Source organism: Barbus barbus (genome assembly GCF_936440315.1).
Source record: "Barbus barbus genome assembly, chromosome: 26".
In the NCBI taxonomy this organism is placed as follows: domain Eukaryota; kingdom Metazoa; phylum Chordata; class Actinopteri; order Cypriniformes; family Cyprinidae; genus Barbus; species Barbus barbus.
The window spans coordinates 11,997,426-12,024,112 of NC_136754.1; the positions used below are offsets into that span (position 1 = coordinate 11,997,426).

Below are 26,687 nucleotides of genomic sequence, written 5' to 3' on the forward strand. Positions count from 1 at the left end.
ATTAGATTCATCCGTGCTGAAGCGGTGCCGGAGCACAACCCCACGCATGGAAGATAATGCCGCACAGAGCTGCAATTCCAGGTTTTCAAACAGAGATGCAAAACATACAGACTGCAGCTCTAAATAATGTACTCTTAAGATTATAGGTTTCTTACATTCATTTAATAAATGATTAATGATTAAAATCAGTGTTTCACAGCTGGTGGGTCTCTTCCAGCTGTGAACAGCAAGAAAAAAATAGCAAAAAGTGCAATTAATGAAATGCAGCTAACTATATAGCAACATATCGCTAAAATAGCAAAATCAATCTATTTTCCAAAATTTAAATTGACAAAAATGGACAAAGTTGGCTTTGGTCAAACCATGAACTTAATATTAATATTACTGTTAATATCAATGTTTGACCAAGACCTTTTTGTTCAAAAGTTCGAACGTTTAGCATCAGAAAGATTTTGAACTGTTTTCTATTTCTATTGCTAAATAAACAATAAATAAATAAAAATCAATTATTTTTTATTAATAAAAAAATATAATTAATAAAAAAAAATTCAAAAAACTTTACTAGCCCCAAACTTTTGAACACTAGTGTACATTTGAAATATTTTGGTGGCGTGTTACATTGCCACTGCCAATCCATTATAGAATCTGGATGCTAAAGCAAAACCAGTTGAGGACTACTCATTTATGTAAATGCTATAAATGAATTAGGCTATGCAACATTCAAGCACACAAATTATTAGCACATCTACTACTGCAGTATTAGCACAGTTATAGGGAAGCTACTCTGACATCGTATTAACATAATTAGTGTTTGGTAAAACAGTAATTGTCTGCTGCAGTAGAGAGCATTTAAAACTAACAATACACAATGCTTCAGTTTATTTGTATAGTTTGTATTCAGTTTATACAAATGCATTTGTAATTGTGCTTTGTCTTTAGGCCTGATGGGCATCTGACATTTGGTCTCCAACAGTGAAATCACAAATGCACAGGAGTCTAATATAATTCCCCTCGTTTTGTTTTGTAGGTGATATTAGTAAATTGCAGTCCGGGAGGGTTCAGCGGTGCGGAGAGGTGACGTTGACCGGATGCGTGTAGCGGAGTGTGCCGTGTGGCTTTGACCATGAGCCGGCTGATGTTGGGCCGGACCCTGGAGCGGATCTGCAAGGCTGTGCTGTTGCTCTGCCTGGTGCACTTCCTCATCATGATGATCCTCTACTTCGATGTCTACAGCCAGCGCTTCGACATCTTCAGCCGTTTTAACAATGGCCGTGGAGCGAACAGCTCACGAGGACCCCACCACTACTACTATAATTTCTCCAGCGGAAGGCCCAACACTACCTTTGCAAACTACCTGGCCACAGCCGATCATCTTCTGCCCAGCACCAAGCCAGAGGCCAACCACACACCGCCGACCCCTAAGCCATTACCGCCATGTCCGGAAGTACCTCCTGGCCTGGGTAAGTTGGCACATATGAAAAGTATGAGTGTTAGGGTATAACTGAACCACCTGCATATGATGTGTGAAAGTGAAAAAATTATGACAAAATATTATAATAAAAACGTAATAAATATCTGATAGTTAGTGTCATAATAATATTAGTAAGAATAATGAAAAATTATCTTTATACCAATGAAAAAATATTTTCTTAACAATTGAAACTCTGCTGTCTGAGGTTCCTTAGGTCTTATAGCTCTGAGTGGGATTAAATAATAATTACAAAAATAAATATTTAGAGATGCATGATATTCGATTTTTGCAGATATTTTTAAAGGGGTCATATGATGCGATTTCAAGTTTTCCTTTCTCTTTGGAGTGTTAAAAGCTGATTGTGCATAGATAAGATCCCTGAAGTTGCAAAGACTCAAGTCTCAAAACCAAAGAGATATTCTTTATCAAAGTTAAGACTCCGCCATGCCCCCTGCTCATTCGAACACGCCCCCACATGTCTACGTCACGATGTGGAAATATTTGCTTAACACCGCCCAAATGTTCATGCAAAGAAAGAAGGAGTGGTTTCAGTAACCGCAGTAGTGTTGATGCAGCCATGACAGGGAGACACTGTGTGTTTCTATGAGAAAGCAAAAGCAATGTACAGTATTTGAAAAATAATGTGTTTTTTAACATTAAAACATGTCAACATATTCTGTTACACCAAATACACAAAATAATGATCTTTAAAAAAGCATCATATGAACCCTTTAACTAATTTTGACCAATATCTGGTGTCGATAGTGATATATTTCCTTTTGTTTGGAAACAACAAGAAGTCTCCACTATATTATACATTAATGAATAAATCTTTATATAGTGCATAAATTAATTTAATTTTCCAGTATTTAATTTACAAGTGTCATGTTTGTGATTTTTATTCATGCAAGCTATAGCTTCTGACTTTTAACAAAATTTGATGACATTATTCACTGCTTTATTTATGCAGTGTTAATGTTATTTGTGTATTTTATTTAAATATTTATTACAAGTAGGCCTATAGCGCCCCCTAAATAATAAAATGCTTTACCGGATGGGTATTGGGACCCGGGGGAGGCTGTTGCTACTGCATGCGCTAGTGACCGTTGACTTATTGGCAAGGCACATTGTCATAATTTTTCATATCGGGCCAATGCCGATGTTTACATTTTAAGCCTTTGTCGGCCAGTAACGTTCCGATAATATTGTCCATCCCTAATAATAGTTATTATTAGTAGCAGTAGTAGTAGTAGTAGACTAAGACTGAAATATATTACCATTGTAGAACAACTGCACTGTAGACTAAAAAGTATTTCATCGTAAGTATAATATTTTACTTACTGTAGTAAAATTTCTAATTAATATTATTATATAATTAAAGGGTTACTCCACCCCAAAATGAAAATTTTGTCATTAATCACGTACCCCCATGTCGTTCCAAACCCATAAGACTTTCGTTCATCTTCGGAACACAAATTAAGATATTATAAGCCGAACCGCTTTATTACTAGTCTCTTACGCAGTGCGTGACGTGTGCAGAGAAAATGACCTGTGTGCATAACTAACAGGGCTGTACCAATTTACTGTCTCATTACTGTGTCAATCTATCCTTGTTCGCCGTAGAAGAAAATATATGGAGAAAGGGAAAGAACTGCTTTATGGCACATCCTCCTAGGTGTGATTATTATGCAACTGGAAGTCAGAGCCCTGTGCGTAAGGCAAAATACCTCTTCCAGAGTAATATACCCCATCTGCATGAATAAAAAAAAACTCATTAATTACAATGTCATTGCACTGCATTTTCTTCCTCATAATAGGGCAAACCTTCATAATGAATGTGCAGCAGCGCTATTTGATATGCCTGCAAGCAGTGGGCCTTTGCCACCCATATCCTTCTAATGAGTTTAAAGCAGAGCTCTGGAGGGAGTTGAGCTGTGTCATATGACTCGTCTAGCCTGCTCAGGGATCTCGCTTCCTCCGTTTTTATACATTTGTATGCCTACCCTCTGGAGTAATGACAGAAACCCAAGATGGCCATCTCAAAACTTGTTATTTTCACACTCGGGGCCCAAAATGCTGGGAGAATTTGATCGATGTCTTTGGGGGCTCTTCATGAAATCAGATTTTGCCTCATCCGTGAGGCAGAGTAGAATCTGTCATTCACCGAAACTTTGACAGGAAGTGTTCAAAGGAAAATGCTCTACTGTTTCCACAGCTTTTTTTGCGTCCCTTTTCCCGTCTTCTAGCTGCTGGAAATACAAAGCACCCTGTGTCGACCACTGTTTTCAAAGAAATCCAGTGTTTTCAGATGCTTCAGCTGTTAAAGTGTGGAACAGGCTGTTTATGAGAGCATCCCAGTCTCTGGAGTTCAAAGCCACATTTTAGTTTGTCGCTGGCAATGCTGCTTAGTCTTCAATATGCCACTGTAATGCATATTTGATGTTTGCTGTCAAGCCAAGACAAGTGCGTCTGCAGTAAACGCTTGCTCTTTGGCGATTAGAAAACTGTAAACATTTTGAAAAATCGTCTTGATTGTGATGGCATTAAGCTGTTATTAGCCCTAAGAGATTTCGCAAATGAACATTGATTGGATTTGGCGCACCCTTTCCATCATCCCGTTTACAAGAGCTGACCTGCTGATGTTAGTTTAGAGAGACTCTAATGTAATTGAGGCGTGTAAGAAGCAGACGTTTCCAGAAAGATTTTCTGTGCTGGTCCCAGGTGCGTGTAGAACAGGAATCTTATTGCGGCAGGGGCCTGCAGGGAAAACCCAGGGTCTGTGGTAGATTGCATCCCAGCTGGCAGGTGTGGCTTGTGGCTGATGATGACTCACTGGTGCCGTCTTCCTGGAGGGGAGCTGTGTCAGCGTGGCAGCCACCACATAAGCGGCAGGAGGCCTTCCGTGTTATAATCACTCACGAGCAATTAAACCATTAAAAATAGCCAACAACATGGTATCACAAACAGAATGTTTTTATATCGTTGCTAAAAATTTGTACAATGTAAATTCTCTGATCACTTACCTACAGTGGGGTTCAAAAGTGCACACATAGAAAATCTGGGATTCTAAATGAATAAACAAAAAATGTACGACTTTTAAAAAATGTAAAACAATCCTACATTATGACTAGATAAATGTGATGAAGTCACCATGAAACAGAAATTGTTATTTTCTTTTTTCGTTATTGTGATGTGCTGTACATCTGAGTGAACAGTTTCTTGAACAAAAAGGGCTGGGCTTATATAAATATAGAGCTGGAGACTTATTGTAATTTGGACAGAATTTTAATTTCGGGGCATCGCTGAATCAAACGTTAGCAACTTTGTGACTTTGACCATATGAGCTCCTTTGTACAGATGATCAGATATTCTTTCTTTGATTGAACTAGATGCTGTGTAAATCATTCTCAGGAATACTGGATATTGTGATCATCAGATTTTACATTAATTTATGGAGTTCATGATGTTGGAGTGCTGCTATAATTATGCTTTAAAGGGGTCTTATTATGCTTTTTCACTTTTTGAATTTTAGTCAGTGTGTAGTGTGTATGTTTGGGCAAATTACAAATCTCAAAGTCCACTCCAAAGGGAGATATTTCATTATTTTAAAATCCCTTTTCAAGAACTACAATGAATGGCTCATTTGGACTACAAAGTTGGTTTCCTGTATTTGTGATATCACAAAAATAAATCCCGCCTATGGAAATTCGAATGGTTTCAAAATTGCACGTTTCAAAATCGAAACCCGTGCTGGTGTTTTTATATCTCTGTATTTCTGAAAGAAACCGACTGTTTTCGGAAAATTTTGGATGTCATTTTCATTTCATCTTGGATGTAATGTCTGATAAAGCAGCGCTACACACTGGGACAGCTAACCAGTCACAACACATTTCGTTTTTCGGAAGGCGGGGCTTCATAAACCCGGAACTAATCGAGCTGTTTGTGCCAGGCTGGGGAGAAAGATATTGTAATAATGTGAATTATGTGAAAAATAATGCAATTTTCGAGCCACCAAGCATGAGAGCATGTTCTAGTACACCACCAAAACAAAATCAAGACTTTGTACAAGGGCATAATAGGACCCCTTTAAGGATAATTAAAGGAGGAGAAGGGGAAACCAAATACTTATTTTGAAATTTGCTAATTTTCAGTTGAGCTTTTTACTCCTATTGCTGATAATATGCTGATAATTTGAAATGACAGAATTTAGTATTAAATTAGAAAAGTATTTTCACTAGTGGACTCAGACATTTGATACCCTCATCAAAATAATGTCCTAAATACAACAAGTGCACCTGCCAAAGTGAATAGTTCAGTCAGTAACTCATTTAAGTGTCACATAGCGCTGATGTGTTGGGATGCTAGCCTGTGGCATTCTGTCCATGACTGTACTCAAATGAGACTGTACTTGCTGCTGAAACAAACATCAAAGTTGAAGACAGAGAACTTTGTAGTGTGGGTGTGATCATTTCCAGTATTCATTGATGTTGTACAGTATAATGTGCACATGCTTCAAGCAGTGTTCAAGCACAGTTTCTCCTATCTGTTGAGTCAGTTGCTTGCTAGTTGCGTTTTCATGCGACCACAATGTGTTAATAGCTTATAATACAGTAATACCAGAAACATGTTTGTTAATCACTGTAAAAGAGCTTAGAAAGCAAACTGTGTTTGGCACAGAGACAAAATAAAGTCTACTATTTTGTGAAGTTCAGGAATAGTATCAGGAAGACACAGCTGCAGCTTCATTTTCTGTGATTTGTTAGTAGTTGGAGAAAATGTTTATATTTGTATTTTTTGGCAGTCAGCCCATTCTCTTTCACCAGGACAAGCAGTATTTTCTCTTGGTGTTTCAAGCTGTACTGCTTCTGCACAAGTTGTAGTAAATATTTCAGTAAGGCCAACCTCAGTCAACAATCGGTCGTGTGCATGTAGACAAATTTATAAAATGAGGTACCTTTAAGCAGTATTTGAATTGTCCCACAGTTTCCCCTTCAAGAACTACAAAAATTCACACATGAATATATTAACAAGAGCGTTATGATCTCATTTGGTTCCGTTTTAGTTAGAGTTTTTTTTTTTTTTTTTTATGGTGGTCCTGTAAGTTTTATGGGAAGTCACAAGCCCTCCTCAATTCAAACACTGCAGTTAAACCTTCTTTAAATAATCTCTGTTCGGCCCCTTATTGTTAGTCCTCCAGGCGCCTCCCCCTGGCATTTGATCTCTTTTAATTGAAGTTCATATTCAGATCTCCTTAATGAAGAAAGGTCTAGAAGAAGTCTTGCTAAGAAGTAGTTAAACATCAGCATTTTCCCCTCTAATTTTGCAGCAGTTGTGTAATCCTATAGAAAATTGAATATATAACTACGATTGAGAAGCAAAATTGTATAATTTTAGTTGCAGTTTCCATCTACTCTCCATTTTACAAGATATAGTTCAGTAAAGCTTTAGCAAAGACACAATGCGCTTTTATTCATCCATTTCAGCCTCGTTTTAAGATGCTTCTTGGGCTCTCTCTCATTAATTATTTATGACCATTCTTTGGGTTTTTACTGGATTTCTTGTGCCCTAGTGATAGTGAAACCGCTTTTTAGTGTTTTTCTAATACTTTCTTGTCTTTGCATGGGCACTCCAGGGTTTGCAGAGTTCTCTGCTTGTGCAGAAGGTATAAATAGGTTTTTGGCATTGCCCTGCAGGGTCCAGGCTCCGCCCCTCACCTTCCCTGGAGCGCATGACTGCTTCCGCCAACTCACTCACTGAATATTTTGTAAGGACACTTAATATGTTACTTCATAATAACACATTTTTATCCACAGCTGTGCAGCAGCCTTTATATGTTATATGCATTTAAAATGGGCAAAATTGTACAAGGTGGCATTTTTGCAGCTTTGATGTGCAAGAGTGAAATATTCAGTGGTATTTTGTCCACTGATTTCATCTCTTGATTCATCACTGTTGACTGCACATTCATCACAGAATAGGATGTTTGGATTTGCTGATATGATCACATCTTGTATTTCTCATCAGAAGCTAATTGCTCAGTTTCAGACATTACAATTTCTCAGATATTTAAGTGACTATTTTTGATCTTGCATTTGAAGTGGAGGAAATTGAAATGGAAAAGCATTGATAATTCAGCCACAATTTGCATGATCAAATTAATTGTATTCTACAGTCCTCAAAGAGACACGAAAAGGTTAAGGTGGAGAATAGCAAAACATAAATCTATTTTAAGGGGAAAGATTTGATTTAATAAGATGTGTAATTTTCTTATGTGATGGAACAGCTTCTCAACACTTGATCACAAAGATGGCGAAGTGCTCTGGAAAGGGAAATCTGCATTAAAATGAGGCAGTTTTGTATTCTCAATATTATTTTAGTATTATTTATATGCTAATATAGTATTTAATAATATTTTGAATTAACTTTAATTTTTGTATTTTCAGTTTTATTGAAGTTTAAGTAATTTAATGTTTTTAATATATATTTTTAGATGTCATTTAGTTTTATATCACTTTTAGTTTTAGTAATTTTTTACAAAAGTTTTTAATCTAATGTTTATATTTTATTTCAGCTTGATTTCAGTTGCTGAAAATGATTTTTAATGGTTTAGTTTTAGTTAACAATAACAACGCTGTTCTGTGGCATGTGTTTCAGACACATTTTTGTTTCGATTAACCGCCGGCTTGTTTGGACGCTCAGTGAATCCTCAAAATATGGTAGTTAATGGGGTAGCAGTATTAAGATTGTCACATCGGTTCAGTGTCTGAGAGAAGATTGTAGACACAGAATCAATGAATGCCAAATGTGAACTCAAGGAGCTAAGGTGGCAAGCGCTACGGCAGGCAGAGAAAATTGCATCTATCCCCGCCATAACACCCGGGAAGCCATTAAGACGTTGGTCCCTTAACTAGACGAGCAGCGAGCTTTCCCAAATGATAAATGACAAAACAGAGGACTAATATTGTCATCTGGAAGGGGATTACAAAATTGTTGTTGTTTTATTTATTTCTTTTTTGCTGTGATCGCTGTGATGGAAAGCTTTGCGCAGAGAGTGTGAATGTCTGGAGCGTATATATAATTTTTTTTTAGGATGGATACGTGGCTAAATTTAAAATGCAGATGTGGATGCAACGGTTTCATTTCACTCCTCATAAACCCCTCTCAATAAAGCCGTTTATAATATGAAGAGAACGGAATGTCAGTGTTATTAGTTTATTTTTTATTTATTTGTTTCCAACTGGTTTAATTAGACAGACATTTCAGTTGTGTCAGTTTCTGTTGATTTATTCAGAAGCATTTGCTTATTTATTAGCACTGTTTATTCATGCATTATGTTTCATGCAAATTTTGCTGGGATTATGTAAGGAAAGCAAACTCTGGGAGATCAGGGGTATGTCCTAAAAGAGATTAGAGGATTTGATGCACACATATTGGATTAGGCCAAGCCCTGTTAATACAATAAGATTAAACTGATGGCTGTTATTGCACTAACAGGATAAGTGACCTCTCATCCTGTCTGGTTTAACCAGTGGACACAGGTTAGATCAATATGAGGGTTCGCAGCAGCCTGTCATTATATAAAGTCACGTTCATGCCAACTGGAGAGACTCCAGTTCTCGTTTCAAAACGTTTGAAGCTCTAAGAATATGATGATGAATCTCGTTGGCATCAAGCTCTTGGCAGAAGTATCTTACTGACTTTTATTTACTTATTTATTTATTAATTTTTGAACACAGGTTCAAATTTGACTGAATTCGTGGTTTGGTGGATATCCAAATCTGAAAAAAGTTTTCTATTCAGTGATCCTGCAGGCACAAAAGCAAACATCAGTGGTAGAAACTTTAACCTTTTGGGACTCATAAATGTTTTTTTTTTTTGTTTTGTACTCAACTTTTGTAATGTATTTTGTGAGTTTTATTAATTATGTGTATGTATATACATATATGTATATATATGACCCTGGACCACAAAACTATATTATATATTTATATATTTATTTCAAGAAATGGCTAGATTTTTTTTTGTCCTTAGTAAAGGACATCAGGACTCAATAAATATGTGTATGTGTGTGTGTGTGTGTGTGTGTGTGTGGCCTTTTGGGGATACACTACCTGCAAAATTATATAATGCTCCTCTGAAATATTAAATATTTAACATTTTTCGCTGCAAATTACATAATCTAAGAAGTTGCATAATCTTAAAAAAATAAGAAATCAGGACATAAAAACATCTGTCATAAACAATTTCAATATCTGTGATATCATAGTTGAGAAAGTATGTTTAGTGCTAAATTAGCCTGAAAGCTAAAAGTTAAAAAATATTCTCCCATATTTCGCCTGTAGTGTCTTCCCTTCATTTTTTTTTTTCAAATAAATTCTGTAAAATTATAAAAGGATGTAAAATAAAATAAGTAGAGTTTATTTTAAAAAGATGTTTATTGTATTATTTAATGCTCCAAAAATTGTAATGACATATAAAGTGTAATGACATAAAAAAAATATGCAAGATCTATCCTCATTTGGTATTTGTCCTCAATTGCAGTGAGAAGAATTGCTGAACGGAAAGGCTCACATCGCCTACAATTGAGTTGTGAAACATGGGCACCAAAATGCGAGAAGAGCCTTGAGAATGTCTCAGCTGAGTCACTGTCCCCACAGTGACATTAGGCTGGTCAGATGGAAGGCAGTGTTGAGGGGGCGGAGTGGTAAGAAGTGGACCGCTGTCTCTCTGAATACCTGCCAGTGGCATCACATGTCACATCTGATTCGTGACAAATGGATTTTGTGCTTTATGTAGTTAAGAATAGCTGTTGACCACTTTTGTCTGAACAAAATAAGTTTCTACAGATTTTTGTTTAAGCTGTGATCACAAGGTCGTCCGTTTACTGCGGCAATAGTGAGAGTTTCCATTTCACCTTTGAAGAATGAAGGACAGCATAATGAACGAGAGAGAGGGAGCTCTACCACAGAACAATTGCATGCTACAGTAATTGATTTTTAAAAAGAGGAATGTAATCCTTAAACTCTGGCAAATTACTTTCTGGCAGAAGGTCTTTTCAAGTTTTCTGTGCTACATTCAAACTGTTTTTAGGAATAGAGAAAGAGAACGAGACGAAGCGGGATACCTGGTAAATTTGTCTTGCTGGTGAAATGGCTTACTAGTTCCTACTGTGTTCTTTTACTTCATGCCCTGTAAAAAAGACCAATCTTAGATCAATCAAAGAATGCTGAAAAGTAGTTGTAGCTGTAGTTTTTGTATTTGATGTGTATAAACTACACAAAAAAGCACAGCAGGTGGGTTGGATTACTGGCTTTTTGAGTTTAAATATAAAAAAATACATTTTGTGATCCAGTCCCGTTCACATTCCCAGCATACACTAGAACATGGCTGCATTTTTTGACTGTTTTCCAGTTTTATTTACACTGTTTTTGTTGTTACACTTAGTTACTGGTCTTGTGATGCTTTCCTATAACAGCATAGAAATGCTGAGGCCATTGACTGGATTCACTGGATGTGCCTGAACTGATAAAATACATATGTAACTGCACTGTAAGTCATTTTGGAAAGGCAAATTTATGCATTTGGCAGTTTAATTTGGTATAGGATGAGCTTGTTCCTCTACTTTTTTGTGAGCATTCATGTTATCAAGCACTTTGTGCTCAATGATTTGTAAATTTCTCATAAAATAACCATGTATTCAATACGTGGAATAACCAACTTTTTATATCCATGTAAACGATGAGAACAGTTTGCATAGAAGTTGATGCAACTTCTTAAAATTGTCATAATTCTAACAATGATGGCAGATTTTAAGTATTTTTCATTTTGTTAATTAAATAAACTTGACTCACAAAAGCCATACAAATGATGTCCTTGATTTTATTAAAAGTTCTTCAAACACCTTATTCAATTATAATTAAACTTAAACTTAAATTAATGCATTTTGAATGTACAGCACGCTGAAGTGCATATGGCAAGGTCAGTAAGTTCTTTGATCTGTATACTGAGTGAACCAAAACAAAAATCAGCACTCAATTTTGTTCAAATCTAGTGAAAAGATGGAAGCATTATCAACAAGATACCTGCTGACAGCTTGCCAGTTGTTTATGATAATAAGAGGATCGTTTGAATGCTACAGCAATTGGAGCTTATTGTATTGTATTTCATAGATGGTTGGAATTTGGCATGTTTTTTTACGGTTAAAACACAGAAAAGGCGGTTGAATTGGTATCAAAAAAAGATCTTCTGTTATGTTTCATGAGAGTTTTGTAGCGTTTGTTCAGGTCTTTGATGCATATTGATTGTTGCAGCGAAAACAGAGAAAATGGCAGGTTTTTTTTATTCTGAATTGATATTTTGTTCCGTTTGAAACAGCTTAGAGCAGAACAATTTGTCCTTGTTTACCCCAGGCAGGTTTTCCGTCACTATTATTGTCCTGTTCCATCAGCCAAATCCCACAGCTGAGGGAAAAAGTGTTGAAAACTCCAGAGTTCTGTATAGTCGTTGTCAGTGGTAGTTAATGTCAGCCACAGATGAATGACTTCTATTAATTAGATTTAAAGACAAAACGGAGCGACATCCACTAGTAAGTGGGCTGCTCATAAATCATGAAGACATTAGGTACAGCATAATGAAACTGATAAAAGTTTGGCTGCAGAATAGTTCGGCATACTAACTAAGAAGTGAACAGTAGATGTTTTACAACTTGTAAATTTTGCAATTCAAATATGTTGTTGCCTGATTATAAGGTTTGAGCACATGGTGTTTTATTTCACAGCAGCTGTAAAAGTTAATGTTATTGAGTTTGACAGGTAAATCAAATCAGGGCTCGCAAAATTTCTAAATCCCTGGTATCCCTTCGGGCAGGTACTCTTCAGATTTTGGTAGCCCGAAAATTAATTTAACTAGCCCAAACAAAATAAAGACCATAAATGTCAATCAAAAACATTTTCAATACACAAATATCAACGAATATCAAGGAAAGAGTTTTATTTTACTATTTACAAGGTATCTGCAGAATTCTTAATTTAAGGCAATTTGAAAAATTATTTCTTATACCATTTAACGTATTTAAAACTGTCTAAGGCCTTAAAAACTCTTCAGTTTAGTTGTATCAAATTTAAGGACCCGTGGGAGCAATGCTCCCTCTAATCTTTTTTCTTGTTGAGCAAAACTTTTCTGTATTGGGTGGACATTGTACAGCACGCACACAAAAAAGTGTATAACTTTTAACTTTAATGTGCTATTTATATTTGATTTGACCCTTGATGTAACTAAATGATGTACATTTTAGGTTACCTGAGAACACATTTTTACTGTACAATACACTGCAGTTCAAAAGTTTGGATCAATAAAGTTTTTTAAAGAAGTTTCTTATGCTCATCAAGGCTGTATCTGTTTGATAAAAAATACTGAACATTATTTCACAAAATAATATTGTGAAATATTATTGCAATTTAAAATAAATGTTTTCTATTTTAATATACTTTCAAATTTAATTAATTCCTGTGAAGCAAAGCAGTATTTTCAGAGTCACATGATCCTTTAGAAGTCATTCTAATATGTTGATTGTTAATCAATGTTGGAAACAGTTGTACTGCTTTTTTATTTTTTTATTTTGTTTATACTGTATTTTTTGGGACCCGTGATATTTAAAAAAAAAATTAAAGTTAAAAAGAACAGTGTTTAGTCAAAATAGAGATTTTGTGTTACAATATAAACTATTCAAAAGTTTGGGGCCGGATTTTCTTTTCTTTCTGTTTTAAAGATACTTTAAAAAAGTTTAAAGAAAGTTCAATAAACTTTATTCAGCAAGGATGTGTTAAATGGATACAATTGATAGTAAAGACTTCTATTGTTAGAAAATATTTCTATTTTGAATAAATGCTGTTCTTTTAAACTTTTTATTAATCAAAGAATCAAAGAAAAAAGTAACACGGGTTCCAAAAAAATATTAAGCAGCACCAAAGTTTCAATGCTGATAATAAATCAGCATATTAGAAAGATTTCGGAAGGATCATGGGACACTGAAGACTGGAGTAATGATGCTGAAAATTCAGTTTTGATCACAGGAATAAATGCTATTTTAAAGTATAGGTATTAAAATAGGAAACCAATATTAGAAATTGCTATAATATTTCACTATATAACAGTTTTTTCTGTATTTTTGAAATGAATACAGCCTTGATGAGCAAGAGACTCAAAGTCAAAGACTCAAAAACAAGGTCAATTATTTATCAGGTTTATAATATAGCCCTAACATAATATATTATCAAAACAAACTATTTAAACTGATAGAATAGAATAGAATAGAATAGAATAGAATAGAATAGAATAGAATAGAAACTGAAGCAAAACTTAAGCTGAGATCTGTAAGTTAAATATAAAAACCGTGAACATATGAATTCTTCTATAGCTGTCTAAATATGGTTATGAAGTACAGTTTGTACAATACTCTTGTGTGTGACTGAACATGTTTCAGAGTTTTGTTACCGTTCTTTGCCCATCCTCCGCTATTTCCAGCACTTAATCAAGCCACTCTTCTTTAATAGATGAGGACGTTTTATTTCACAAGTCATTGCGTTTGCATTGTCTCTCGTGTTGAGCGCACCGCAACCATTGAAGTATTCAGTTTCTACAGCGACTCATTTGGTGCACATCGTTCTCTTTCTATGAAACCTGTAAACCGAATTCACCGGTTCTAACTCTGTTGTGACATCAGCTCTATAGAGGTTTGCCCGAGCATTGCTATTCTTTCCCTTTTACTCGCTGCATTCAAGCAAATGGCTTCCCAACTCATTTTTGTGTGCGCGAGGCACATTATTTCTTCTGCGCGGCCGCGGTGGAAGAAGAGCATGGTTGCGCTTGCGCTCAGCTTAGAGGGAACATTGTGTGGGAGCCCTGTATTTAAGGTAGCCCGTCAGGTAGGGCAGTGATACATTTTGGTTGCCCGACTGGAAAACACAATAGCCCCAGGACGTCGGGCTAGCAATTTTGCGAGCCCTGCAAATATTGGCTTAGAATTAACAGTATTTATACCGACTGTTTTATTACTTTTTTAATCAGAAATGGTGTGCAGTAATGCTACACCTTGATAAATCTCTATATACAAGGCCACATGGACTACTCTGAGTCAATGTATCTCTGTGATTTTGCCACACAAACACTTTAAGATGTTTTGGTCCACTTGCCTGTTGAAATAGCTGAAGTGTGTATCCAGTAAATCGCTTGTACCTTGAGGAAATAGGTCACCACTGTAAATATCCCAGCAGTAGTGGTTCCTGCCGGTGTAGCTGTATTGATCATGCAGCCGCGGCCTCTGAAGATCTGGCTCAAAGGTTTTGTTTTCCCACACTAAATAAGGGAATGGAACTGTGCAGCACAGATCCACTAGTTACAGTTACTTCTAAGTCTAGCTTTAGAAAAGTCTGTTGGTGGGAAGAAAATGCCTCTTTCTCCTCGTCATTGTTGGATGGGCACATTCAATAGCACAGTAGGGCTGTATACCTTGGAGAACCTGGCGATACGATACATACCTCGATACACAGGTCACGATTCGATACGTACCTCGATACAGAGCTGTCTCGATACGATTTGATACAATGTGACACGATTCGATACGATTCAATAAAAATACATGGGCCAGAGCCAATTAGTTAATGCTGAACACATTTACTCAACAAACAGAACTCTGCATTTTTCTTCAATTTAATGAATACAAAAGTGCATTATAACAGTGCATTTTGCTTAAATATTTGCAACTTTAAGTGCTCTGATTAATTGTACACAAATTGTATTAATCTGGAAATTACCACAAGTCAACATTTAACTTTCCAAGGGTACAGTCTGAGCTCACACAAGCACAAAATCTTCTTCTTATTATTCTTAACTTCTTATTAAATGTTCTTATAATTCTTTTTTGTGACACCATGTACTGCCATAACATATTTCACTATGAAATCACTTAAAGGTGCCATAGAATGCATTGATACAGTATTTTAAATTGTTCTCTGATATCTACACAGAAGGTATGTGGCTTAGGTAAGGGCAAAAAATCTCCAGAAACGATTTTACATGTCCATTTACAACCCTAGGATTTCTCCCTAGAATGAAACGGTCTGTTATTGGCTTATTTGGCAGGGTCATGAATAATAATGAGCTCTGCTCTGATTGGCTGTTTCACAGTACGGCTCATCAGCAAGAAGGAAGCACAGGGAGGAAAATATATATTTAAATACTTTCTCTCGCAGTTATATCGTCGGGTAATTATACTGTATATAAACGCGGGCATCAGGGAGCCGTTATTAATATGCGAGGCATTGAAACTGCTTTTGAACGATCCATCGATCGCGTTATAGTTCACTTTCAAGAGACGCGATCACACAAACTATGTTTACATTATGGAGCAACAGTACTTACCACACATTTCACAAGATCAGATGCTTGTCAGTGGTGCTCAGGATCTGTAAGTCATTCGCCATCATCCTCATCTCTCCTTACTGAGAGTGAAATCTTATGTACTGTAACAGGCTACCGCTAGCAAGGAGCTAACCATGTCCCTTTAGTGGCTCGCATTATTTGCTTTCTGTGCCTTTCTGAATACAGACACCAACCCATCCCTGCACTTCACACCCCCTGCACGGCCTGGAACATAACATTTATTGTGTTATTTTCGCTGTTGTCCGCGCTTGTTTATTTACAATACCTGCAGAGCTTCTGATGGTTCGGCCGGCTTAGAACAAGTGCGGGTTTATGCAAATGTTGGGGGCGTAGTGATCCCGACTGTTGCGTCACAGTCGGTGTTATGTTCTGATTCGCCTGTTTTTCAGTGGTCTTTTTTAATCACGAGATTTACATATGAAGGAGAAAACTATGGTGTTTGAGGCTCACTGTATGTCATTTCCATGTACAGAACTGTTATTATTTAAATATGCCAGGGTAAAGACAGTTTTTCATTCTATGGCACCTTTAAATGCTACATCTTGCTTTAACATTTTCCATGAGTTTTTTTGAAACTCGCGGGCGCCGCTGCGCCCCCTAATGGCTGGGCGGAGTATCGATACTAAGGGCTAGAATATCGATACTGTATCTTTTTTTATTATATCGGTATGTATCTAAGAATCGATATTTTGAGCACACCCTTATAGCACAGTGTCCTGGAATGTCTGTCAATGCAAGGACTGAACGATGATTGACTAGTATTTGGTGTTCTCTGTATTCTCAGAAGTATTTGTACTGTTCCTCTGTTCTGATAGCTCTCATAGCACATTTTTCTCAACCTTTTTCAGAACTTTTGCTTTGTCTTAAGCTTTTAGTTGAAATTAATAATATTGTATTTTTGTTTAATCTTTTCTTTTTTTTTTTTTTTTTACAAAAGTTTTGATATCAGATAATAATATTAATAGTAATAATAATTATAATAATAAATTAGTATATCCATAATTCTTATTGTTATCTAAATATTTTTTTCACACTTTATTTGTATATTTCTCCACATATTGCATAGTTTTCCAAACATTTTAAAATGAGGTTGTGCATTCTATATAGATTTCCACCATACAAGGACCTTGTGAGCAAGTTAAAAATAAGAAATAAACTCACACTGGAAGATATAAAGTTGGAATTATGAGTTGTTGTTTTGTTTTGATATCAAGTCATTCAAACATTTTTTTAATCTTTATTTATTGTAAAGTGGAAATGGGCTTAAAGTGGAAATGTATACACTAGTGTTGAAAAGTTTGGTGTCAGTAACTTTTTTTTAAAGAAATGAACATTTTTAGTGCATCCTTGCTGAATAAATTGATCAAAAGTGACAGTAAAAACAATTATTTTCCAAATAAGTTCTGTTCAAAGAAGAAAAAAAAATGTCACCACAAAAAATTAAGCTGTCATCACAGGAATAAATTATAAATTTATAAATAAATTTAATTTATCATTAAATTACATTTTAAAATATATTCAAATAGAAAATTGAAATAGCTTTGTTGAAAATGAGAGACATTAAAAAGTCTTTTCAACACCAAAATTTGAACAGTAGTGTATACGTTATAAATAAACACAGTACACAAACAGTAAAATATTACTGTTAGACCACTAATGATCATCAATTTAAACAAAATGTGCTTAAATGTACCTGAGTGTAATTCTGTTGATTTCTCTGCTGAGCTGACTTCATTAAAAGTTCATTATAGACACATTACAAATATTGGCTTCTGTAGTTATAAGAGACAAAAAATTGTTCAGATTTTCCTTACTGGCACAGAATGTGTTGCCTGTGTGTTGATTTCTGTTCCAGTGGACTGTCAGCTTGGCTGAATCAGCTAAAAATGTGTTTTATTCTCCATCTGTCTCCCTTTTCTCTTTCAGCTCTTTGTATAAAGCATATCTCTTTTTTGGACTTAATTCAGAACTGATGGTCAGTACCAAAAGTCTGCTTTGGAGCTTTCAATCAAAATCATTTTCTGCTATAGGCCCTCTGCTCAGATATCTCTCCAGCTGGCAGTGGAGAGGGGTGCATGTGGCCCAGTTAAACCCCAGGCTTTGGTGCGGCCACAAAATGATAAGGCTGAGCCAGTAACAAGCCCTCAAACCGCTTGGCCCAAACTCCAATTACACCGGAACCCTGCTCCGAGTTCTCAGCATGGACATGAAAGCCAGTTTAGTGGGGTATAATTTCACTGCGGCCATCAAAACTGCCCAAGGCTTCTGTTGGGTCATATTTATGGCTCGTTCAAGGAAAAGAGACCAACAAAATATATAGCAGCTTCATGGATTCCCCCTTTGACCATCGGCACATTTATGTACAGTATATTACTAGCTGAGTTTTGAGAATTTCTCCTTCGTTTGAAAAACTGTGGATTTCTAAAGTCTTGCAATCGACTGCTAAATTCCTGAACAAAGACAGCACTCGTTTTCTAATTTCAATGACAAAGCTGGAGGAAGTGATCACAGTACCTTCTGGGATCTAGGATTAGAGCTGTTCAGAAAAGGCTTGCCAAGCTGAAATCTCGCTAATTATTAATTACATATCCAAGCACTTGGCTCAGGGGCATGGCATATTTTCTGGAAATATGTTGTTCTCGGAAGGCAAAATACAGCATTTTACCCTACTAAGAACTGACGGCCTCTGATACTGCCATCTTATGTTCAGCAAACAGCCTGATAAGGGCTTTTGGTTGTAAAGGACTGTCAAGCAGATAAAAATTCAAATGCACAATGCAAATGTGCTCTGGAGTGTAATTGCTGTCTCAGTCTCAGCCTCTGTTAAGAGGTTATTAACTCAAAACAATCAGCCGAAATCATTGACCTCATAAAGTAGCACTCTGTAGTGATTGGCAAACTTATCTAACAGCTTATTTAGAATTATTTAAAGTCTAAATGCAATTACCAATATTTCATGAGGGCTTTTTGTAAAACTGTTAGCATTAACTTTATTTAAGCTAGTGTTTTTGTTTGCTTTATAGCAGAGATGAGCAAGTTTATTTCAGCATTATTATATAGCTGTTGACTAGAATTTTTCAATATGCAGGAGAAATATGGAATATGTAAAGCACCATAGAAAAAAAGAAAACCCGAAAACTATGATTATTACAGATAGAAGACATTTTTATTTTTAGAGAGAAGCAGGTGTTTTATTCTGTTCTGCTTCATTGAATGTTGTAATCAGTTATTGATTCCTGTGTTTTTCCTTATAACCTTCCTTATGCATGTCTGGGTAAAGTGAGGGTCATTGGAAAACTTTCTACTGAGTTCAAGGATCATTTACTAAATTAACAGCATCCCGCAGTTAATTCATCTGGGTAACCATGAAATAAAAAATAGGCTTTGAATATCACTGCATCGGTATGTGAGCAGTAATTGCTAAGTTTTAAACTATTTAACTGAGTTTTAGATTTGAATATATATTTGGGGTCAGTAAATAAATAAATAATGTAATATATAACTGCAACACATTCAGTTCTTTCTTAAGTGAATAAAACTATTTAACAGGCCAGAAAAGTTTTTTTTCAGTTCTAAAGATGCGATGCTCTCAGTGAATTGGTGCCCTCTCTGCAAAAACAAAATCCTGTAGGAACACTGCATTGTTTTATTTTTACCTTTTTGCCTTTACCTTGTATTGGCCTTGAAGAATAAAGTGAAAAGGGATTGGCACATTGAAAGGAGTTTCAAAAGCAGTGTGCGGAAACAGCACAATTTCACAGCAGTTTGCTTCTGTCCTGGAATAGAACATTGAGAAGAGAGATTGCAGGAATGAAGATAAATTGTTTCATATTGCTAAACTATACAAACATAGACCAGAAAGCATTATCAAAGAATTTTGAGGTGATAGCTGGCTGATCTTTTCCGTTTCTAGACATTTCTTTGCTTCTCCGAGAGCAGAGTTCTTTTCAGCTCTGCTATTGATAGGCCTTGTGGTTTCTTGGCAGAAGTGTGTGTTCCCAGCTCTAGGGTGGTGCTTCCGGCTCCTGCTCATTACCTATGGAGGTAGTGGTGTGAGATTGCCTTCCCCTCTGGTTGGCCCAGCTTCTGTGGTTTCACATGAAAGGCCCGGTTTGACTGCGGGTGATGGCAGCTGGGAGCCCTAAACAAAAGGATCCTTTCTGTCTTCTCTCTGTGTCGCTCTCAGCTGGCCCTTTTATTGCCAGGGCTCTTGCCCGTTTGGAAGTCAAATCTGTTACATGGGCAGTGAGGAAGATGGAATCCGGTTGCCTGGGTTGAGCAGGGCACAAATGGGAAAACTCCAACAACACACTGGGGAAAGCTCTCCAGAATGCACCTGACATCGAGCACTGCTCCACCCTCTTGTCTACTGCTAAGTGCATTCAATTGGAGAACCATCTAGTAACATGCTTATCATTTGTTATGTTTGTTATAGTTTACCAAAAACATGACAATTGGCAATCTTTACTAACTGTTATGTTATGACTGTTTGTATAACACAAAAGAAGAATTATATTGTAATGTGTTTTTCGTCCATAAAATGAAGGTCACTGCAGTCCAAAAAATCTTTCAAATATCTTCTTTTGTGTTCAACAGAGGAAAGTATGTCATGCAGGTTTGGAATAGCATAAGAGTCAGTCATTTTTCAATTTTGTACTACTCAGATTTGTATGCAATTCACTATTCATTTACCGTTGTCACTGTGGGTGTATGAATGTTTCTGTGCAGGTATTCCTCAAACAAATCACTGAAGTCAAGGCTGATAAAATATTTTATTTGCTCACTTTTTTTATTTTGTTCCATTACACACTGCAAACTGAATCAGCACATTTATTTCACCGCCCTTACAAACAGGTTACAGTTTTCACACTGCCTTCATAAATGCACTGCTTATGCAGGCAGAAACGCTGTCAGTATTAAGGCACAATGTGATGTTGTTGCAGTTAAACTGCTTCTTTGCCTTTTACAGTTCATTTATAACACTGAACCAGAGTCATAGCTTATGTTTATGAATCGCTATTGACAGACATTGCTGTTCAAAATTCTTCGCACATCTTACTACGCCTGTTTTTTTTGTGGTGGATTGAATTTGTCAATGTGTAGGGCTATAAGAACCGCTCATCTTTTAATGAGAATTACAGGAAGATGTCCCTCTTGCCACATGATCATTAGTCAAAACAACAGGAAATAGGAATGACTCATCATTAATGGCTTCTGCCATATTTCCATTATTTCAGATGCAAGTGAACTACTAGTACTTGATGATGTTAAGTACATACATTTTTGCTCTTGTCTTGCACACTTAGAAATGTTGCTGAGTGGACTTACACTGTGTGCGAGGATGCTTTGTAGGGCCTGAATAGGGTGTTTTCATGTATTGAACAAAAGATGCGGTGTGTGTGAAATGAGTCTTACGGTTTACTTAGAGAAGACAGCGAATATGGTACCTTTTCATTACAGAAATAGTGCTGGTGGTAAGTGCGATGTACTCGGATGATTGACATCGACTGAAGCTTTATGGCTGCCTCTGTGAGAAATGGCTCAGCACACTGCAGTGTAAGGGATAATATACAGTCAGCTGCTTCCCGTCACCATTTATTTTGCAGTAATGACCAGCTGACTGCACAATGTCCTGCTATTATAGGCCTACTCAATCATAAATATGTGGATATGTTTGAGTATAAATTAATTTATCACTACCTATATATTGTCACAAGGCAAAGAAAAAACAATGCAGTAGCAGGTTTTTTTTGTTTGTTTGTTTTTTTACAATCAGCCATGGTTTCTAATTTGATTCAAATTGTTTATTAAAAAATTATTTTATAATATTATAATATTTAATATATAATTATTTTATAATATTAGCACTAAATAATCGGCCAATCTATAGGACGAACGTTATTCGCACAGAATATTAATAGTTCTATTCTAATATCAGAATTTTCTGAAAAGTTTCAGCTGCTGATTTCAGTTTTTTTTTAATTGGAATAAATATAATCTTTTTCACTGGTCCAGAGTTCTCAGGCATGATTTATTTTTGCTATATAAAATGAACATCTTTTAAATCAATAGTTTTAGATTTCTCCATCGTTTTTAATTTAATACTGTCATTCGCAGGACATTTTCAAATCCTTTTTTTCTTCAAATCAAAGCGTGTAATGTTCATGGCTTGTCTGTTCGGTTCATGGCATATAACTCTTAAATGAAGACATTTCCTTTTTGAAAAAAATGAATACTTCTAGAACCAAGGCCACTGAAAAAGTCGCTCAATAAATAAAATCAAAACTAAACAGCATCAAAACACCATGAGTAAGTGACCGGGAATAAGAGTTGCACACAAGCAGCAGGTCAATATGTCCCTATTTTTCAGAAATTATCATAGTGTCTGATATGATTTGTGTGCAATTCCAAAAACGTCAATGTTCTAGTATGTCGATTGTTTCGATAAGAGAGATCTTATCAATATCACCTTTCGTCTCTTTCATGAGTAATCTCGCTGTTGTCAGTGTGCCTCTTTGTCTTTGCCCAGTTAGTTAGCATGTCCATTTTCGAATGCTATCATTTATAAGCACCTGCTTTGACTCAACGCTGTGTCCCAGTTTGCAGCATAGCGTGCTAGCATTCATCACTCTCAGTGTTCCCCAGTGTCTGCCTTACTTACGGCTGGGTAACACTAGCACTGAAGGAGCTGCTCCATCAAAGGGCTCCAGTATCTGTCAGTAAGTCACCAAGTCGCTCTGTGAAATGCCAATCGAGTAGCACGGTGCATCCGAGGATCAGTCGATTTGGGTTGGCACATGCCGAATAGAGTAGTGATGGGTGAAACCGTACCCTCTGTGAAAGGTTATCGCCTCACCTCTGTCCTCACCTTTGAAGTCGTGCTGCACTAAACAATGTGTTATTGAGCAGGATGTAATTCTAGAGCACCACGGACTGTGTTGATCTGCCACTGAGGGCAGAGACGATGAATTATTGAGTCCCTGGGCGATAGATGCATTTTGATGCCCTATTGTGTCGGCCTGTGTGAAATTTTAATTTCAGATAGAGGGGAGCAGAGTTCAAATACGCTGTGATTGAATCTTAAATCTCAAATGAGTAACGTTATGAAAGAGATCTGTAAAAGACAACACTTGCTGGGACAGTCCCATTGCATTGAGGGCCTAAGGTTTAAAGGCCCTTTCACACCAAGAACTACTATAAAAAAAACAATAACTATATCAGTGTCCTCTCCAATTTGCAATAACAATATGTTATTATAAGCATGCACTGCTTTAAAAGTTTTGATTGGTTGTCAAATATTTTTATCAGTCATCAGCTTGAAAGTGATTCCATTCGATATCATTCCTCTGTGCCGCTCGTTATAGTTGTGGTGTGGATTCTGCTATTCTTTTAAATTTAGTACAATAAAAAATTGGTGTCATTTTAGTTTACATTCTGTGTGAATGGACCTTGACTTAGATCTGAGTGCAAAAAATTTGACTTGAAACCCATTCACATTGTAAGGTTATGCCTATGTCGTCATCTGCTGTTTAAATGCTTGAGTGCTTAGAAGTCAGGTGTGTTCTGATTGGCTGTTCTTTTTAATTTTATCATTCATCAACTGGAACAAAAATCATTTTGAAAGTGAGAGTTAACTTGACTCCCATGTAAAAAAAATGGTAAGCAAATGATGTTTAGGTCTGCAAAGATAATTTTTTGCTCTGAAAATCACAAAACTGTTTCGATAGAAAACAGCCACTCGTGCAGTCTGTCACTGTTTTTCTGGTGAAAATCTTTCACATTTTCTAGGGAATTTCTACAAATAATATACATTACAAAAACGTACAAATTAAATGTAATTGTTCTGCATTGTTTGTAAAGCATATAGAAACATTTTTGTACAAACAATGTAGAAAAACTTGAGACTTGACCTTCTATATTTAAAAAATTGCAAAAGGCAGATTGGCCTGTATGTTTCTTTGCACCATGACTTTGAACCAGCACCTGCTGAGGTTTAATTAAGCATCTGATATGTACAGAGCTGAGTGTTGCTTTGAGAACGGCTCTGCCCAGTAGCAGTTGGTTTTCTGCATGGAGCAGCTGGTCTGCTACAGGTAAGTCTGGTGTTTCCTCTCTACAGCCTGAAGGAGTCTGTTCTGGAGACTTCTGGGCCATAATGTCCATTCATCCAGCTATGAGTCTGTCTGTCTGTTAGTCTGTCAGTCAGTCAGTCTATATACCTAATTATCAACAGAGTGTTTTATTTATTTATTTTTTATGTCAACCGTTGTCATTAAAGTGTCTATTACAAGGCATAAAGTAAACATTTGTAAAAAATATTGCATTTATTTGTAAAATACGCAAGGCTGCCTTTATTTTGTCAAATATAAGTAAAAACAGTAATATTGTGAAGTATTATTGCAATTTAATAACTCTTTCTATTTTACTATATTTTAAAATGTAATTTATTCTTGTGATGGCAAAGCTGAAGTCTTTAAAGCCAGTATATGATCTTTTTAGAAATCATTCTTATATGCAAATTTGGTGCTCAATAAACATGGCTTATTATGTTTATATTCAATGCTTATACCATTCATAAAATGTCTTTACTGTCAATTTTGATCAATTTAATTTGATTAATTTGCTGAATAAAAGGCAGATCAAGCATACTTATATAGAAAAATTCATACATTTCATTCACAGTGATTTACAGAAAAAATATTAATAATTAGTAATCATAGAATGTTTCATAAGAAATATAAACAATTAAAAGATTCAATAAAAGTGAGAAGTAAAAATTGGAAAAAAAAATCTTACTGTTTCTGATGTTTCATAACGTTTAATCCAATGTTTAATCCAAGTTAATTAATTCATTGTAAATTGCAAAAAGGAGAATAATAATTTTAAAAAATCATCATTGTTAATACATTGCTAAATATTCAATATATCTTCTAGCCCAAGTGCCATCTCAAATTTTGGAGACATTCATTACAGCTCTCTCCTCCTTCCCACTCCCCCTTAGTCATGTTCCCTCAGCCCATTTCTCTGTGTCTTTCTCTCTTTTTTGTCTCTCCGTCTATTCGCCTCCAGTTCTGTCCTCCCACTCTCTCTCTGTCTTTCCTCCCCAGCTTCAATGCCTCTACTGCTTTACTTCTCATGGCTCTCAGCATGCAGTGTTATGTTCAGTGATTCCTCCATCTGTTCATCTTTTCCTCTTCCTCTCCCTATCTCTCTCTTCTGCTTCAGTGGTCACTTACAGCCACGTGGCTCTGCTGTGTAGTTCACTGGGCGGCCAACAATCTATCACCAAAGCTGGAGACATAGCCATAGAACACGGGAATTGCCCAGGGTGTCTTAAAAACATTTGCTGTGACTAATCTCACTTTTCATCCTCTCTTGACTAAAAGGCCCCCACAAAAACGCCCCATGGTCCAGTGATGATCAGTGGTGGAAAGAGTACTGAAAATATATACTCAAGTAAAAGTACCATTACCTTCCAAAAAATGTAGTTTGAGTAGAGTAAAAGTACTTGTCCAAAAAACTACTTGAGTAAGAGTAAAAGAGTAGCCTATTTAAAAGTACTCATGAGTATTGAGTAGTGAGTACTGAGCTGTGGATTCTACCCCCTAATAATAACTGCTCTACACTGCAATTTATACATGTGTGACCCTGGAGCACAAAACCAGTCTTAAGTCGCTGTAGCAATAGCCAAAAATACATTGTATGGGTCAAATTTTTTGATTCTTCTTTTATGCCAAAAATCATTAGGCCATTAAGTAAAGATCATGTTCCGTGAAGATATTTTGTAAATTTCCTACTATTAATATATAAAACTTAATTTTTGATCAGTAATATGCATTGCTAAGAACTTAATTTGGACAACTTTAAAGGAGATTTTCTCAATATTTAGATTTTTTTGCTCTCTCAGATTCCAGATTTTCAAATAGTTGTATCTCAGCCAAATATTGTCCTATCCTAACAAACCATACATCAATGGAAAGCTTATTTATTCAGCTTTGTATAGATGATGTATAGATCTCAGTTTTGAAAAACTGACACTTATGGTTTTGTGGTCCAGGGTCACCTTTAAAAAACGTTGTACATTCTGGAATTCACATTATCTTGTTTGTCATAAAGAATGAAGAATATCTATAATCCAGCAGTTTTGATTGATTTTGACTGCCAACTCTTTAAAACACATCAAAACAGCACGGAAACAGTATTCAGTTGAAGAAAAGATGAAAGTTATTCTCGGTACAATTATCCCCATTTAAATCATAAAGTTTGAAAAATAGATTTAAAATCATGTGTAAGGCCACTGAGAGCATGCTGTTGTTGCATATAAAATATTAATGTTTAGAACAGTGCAAATACAAACACCATTAGAAACTCATAGTTCAGCATCACACACCATGATATGGTTTAAAATGAGAGCCCATTTCTCTCCAAAACGGTGCCAGTTTTAGCGTTTTGCAATAAAGAAACAAGAAAAACTAAACTTGATCATTTATGTTACAATTTTAACAAATGCACATTGTTCTAGAAGGATGGCATCATGTACATTACATGTACTTATACATTACTCGAATTGTTATGTCGATAAAACAATTTGTAAGGAAAAATGCATTAAATAAAGTATTTCTGGGGAAACTTTTTCAAAAGAAAACACAAACGCAAGTCTCTTGCTGAGCCGCGGCGGTCTCGGTGAATCAGTAGCATCCACAACTGAATGCGAGGGCACATGCTAAATGAAGGCGGATTGAATAAAATGGATAAAAAAAAAGAAATTAAAAAAGTT

The 26,687-nt window shown here is 36.0% G+C and overlaps 1 protein-coding gene across 1 annotated transcript in view; it reads left to right on the forward strand.

The window, feature by feature from the left end:
* Window positions 1-1,027: 1,027 nt before the first annotated feature.
* Window positions 1,028-26,687, forward strand: part of LOC306846723 (beta-1,4-galactosyltransferase 2-like) — a gene marked incomplete at its 3' end in the record, with an annotated part of 87,632 nt that continues 61,972 nt past the window's right edge. Inside the window, exon 1 of the mRNA XM_079380305.1 lies at window positions 1,028-1,460. Coding sequence (XP_079236431.1) covers window positions 1,124-1,460 — 337 coding nt within the window. The 5' untranslated portion in view covers window positions 1,028-1,123. The remainder of the gene's footprint in view (window positions 1,461-26,687) is intronic.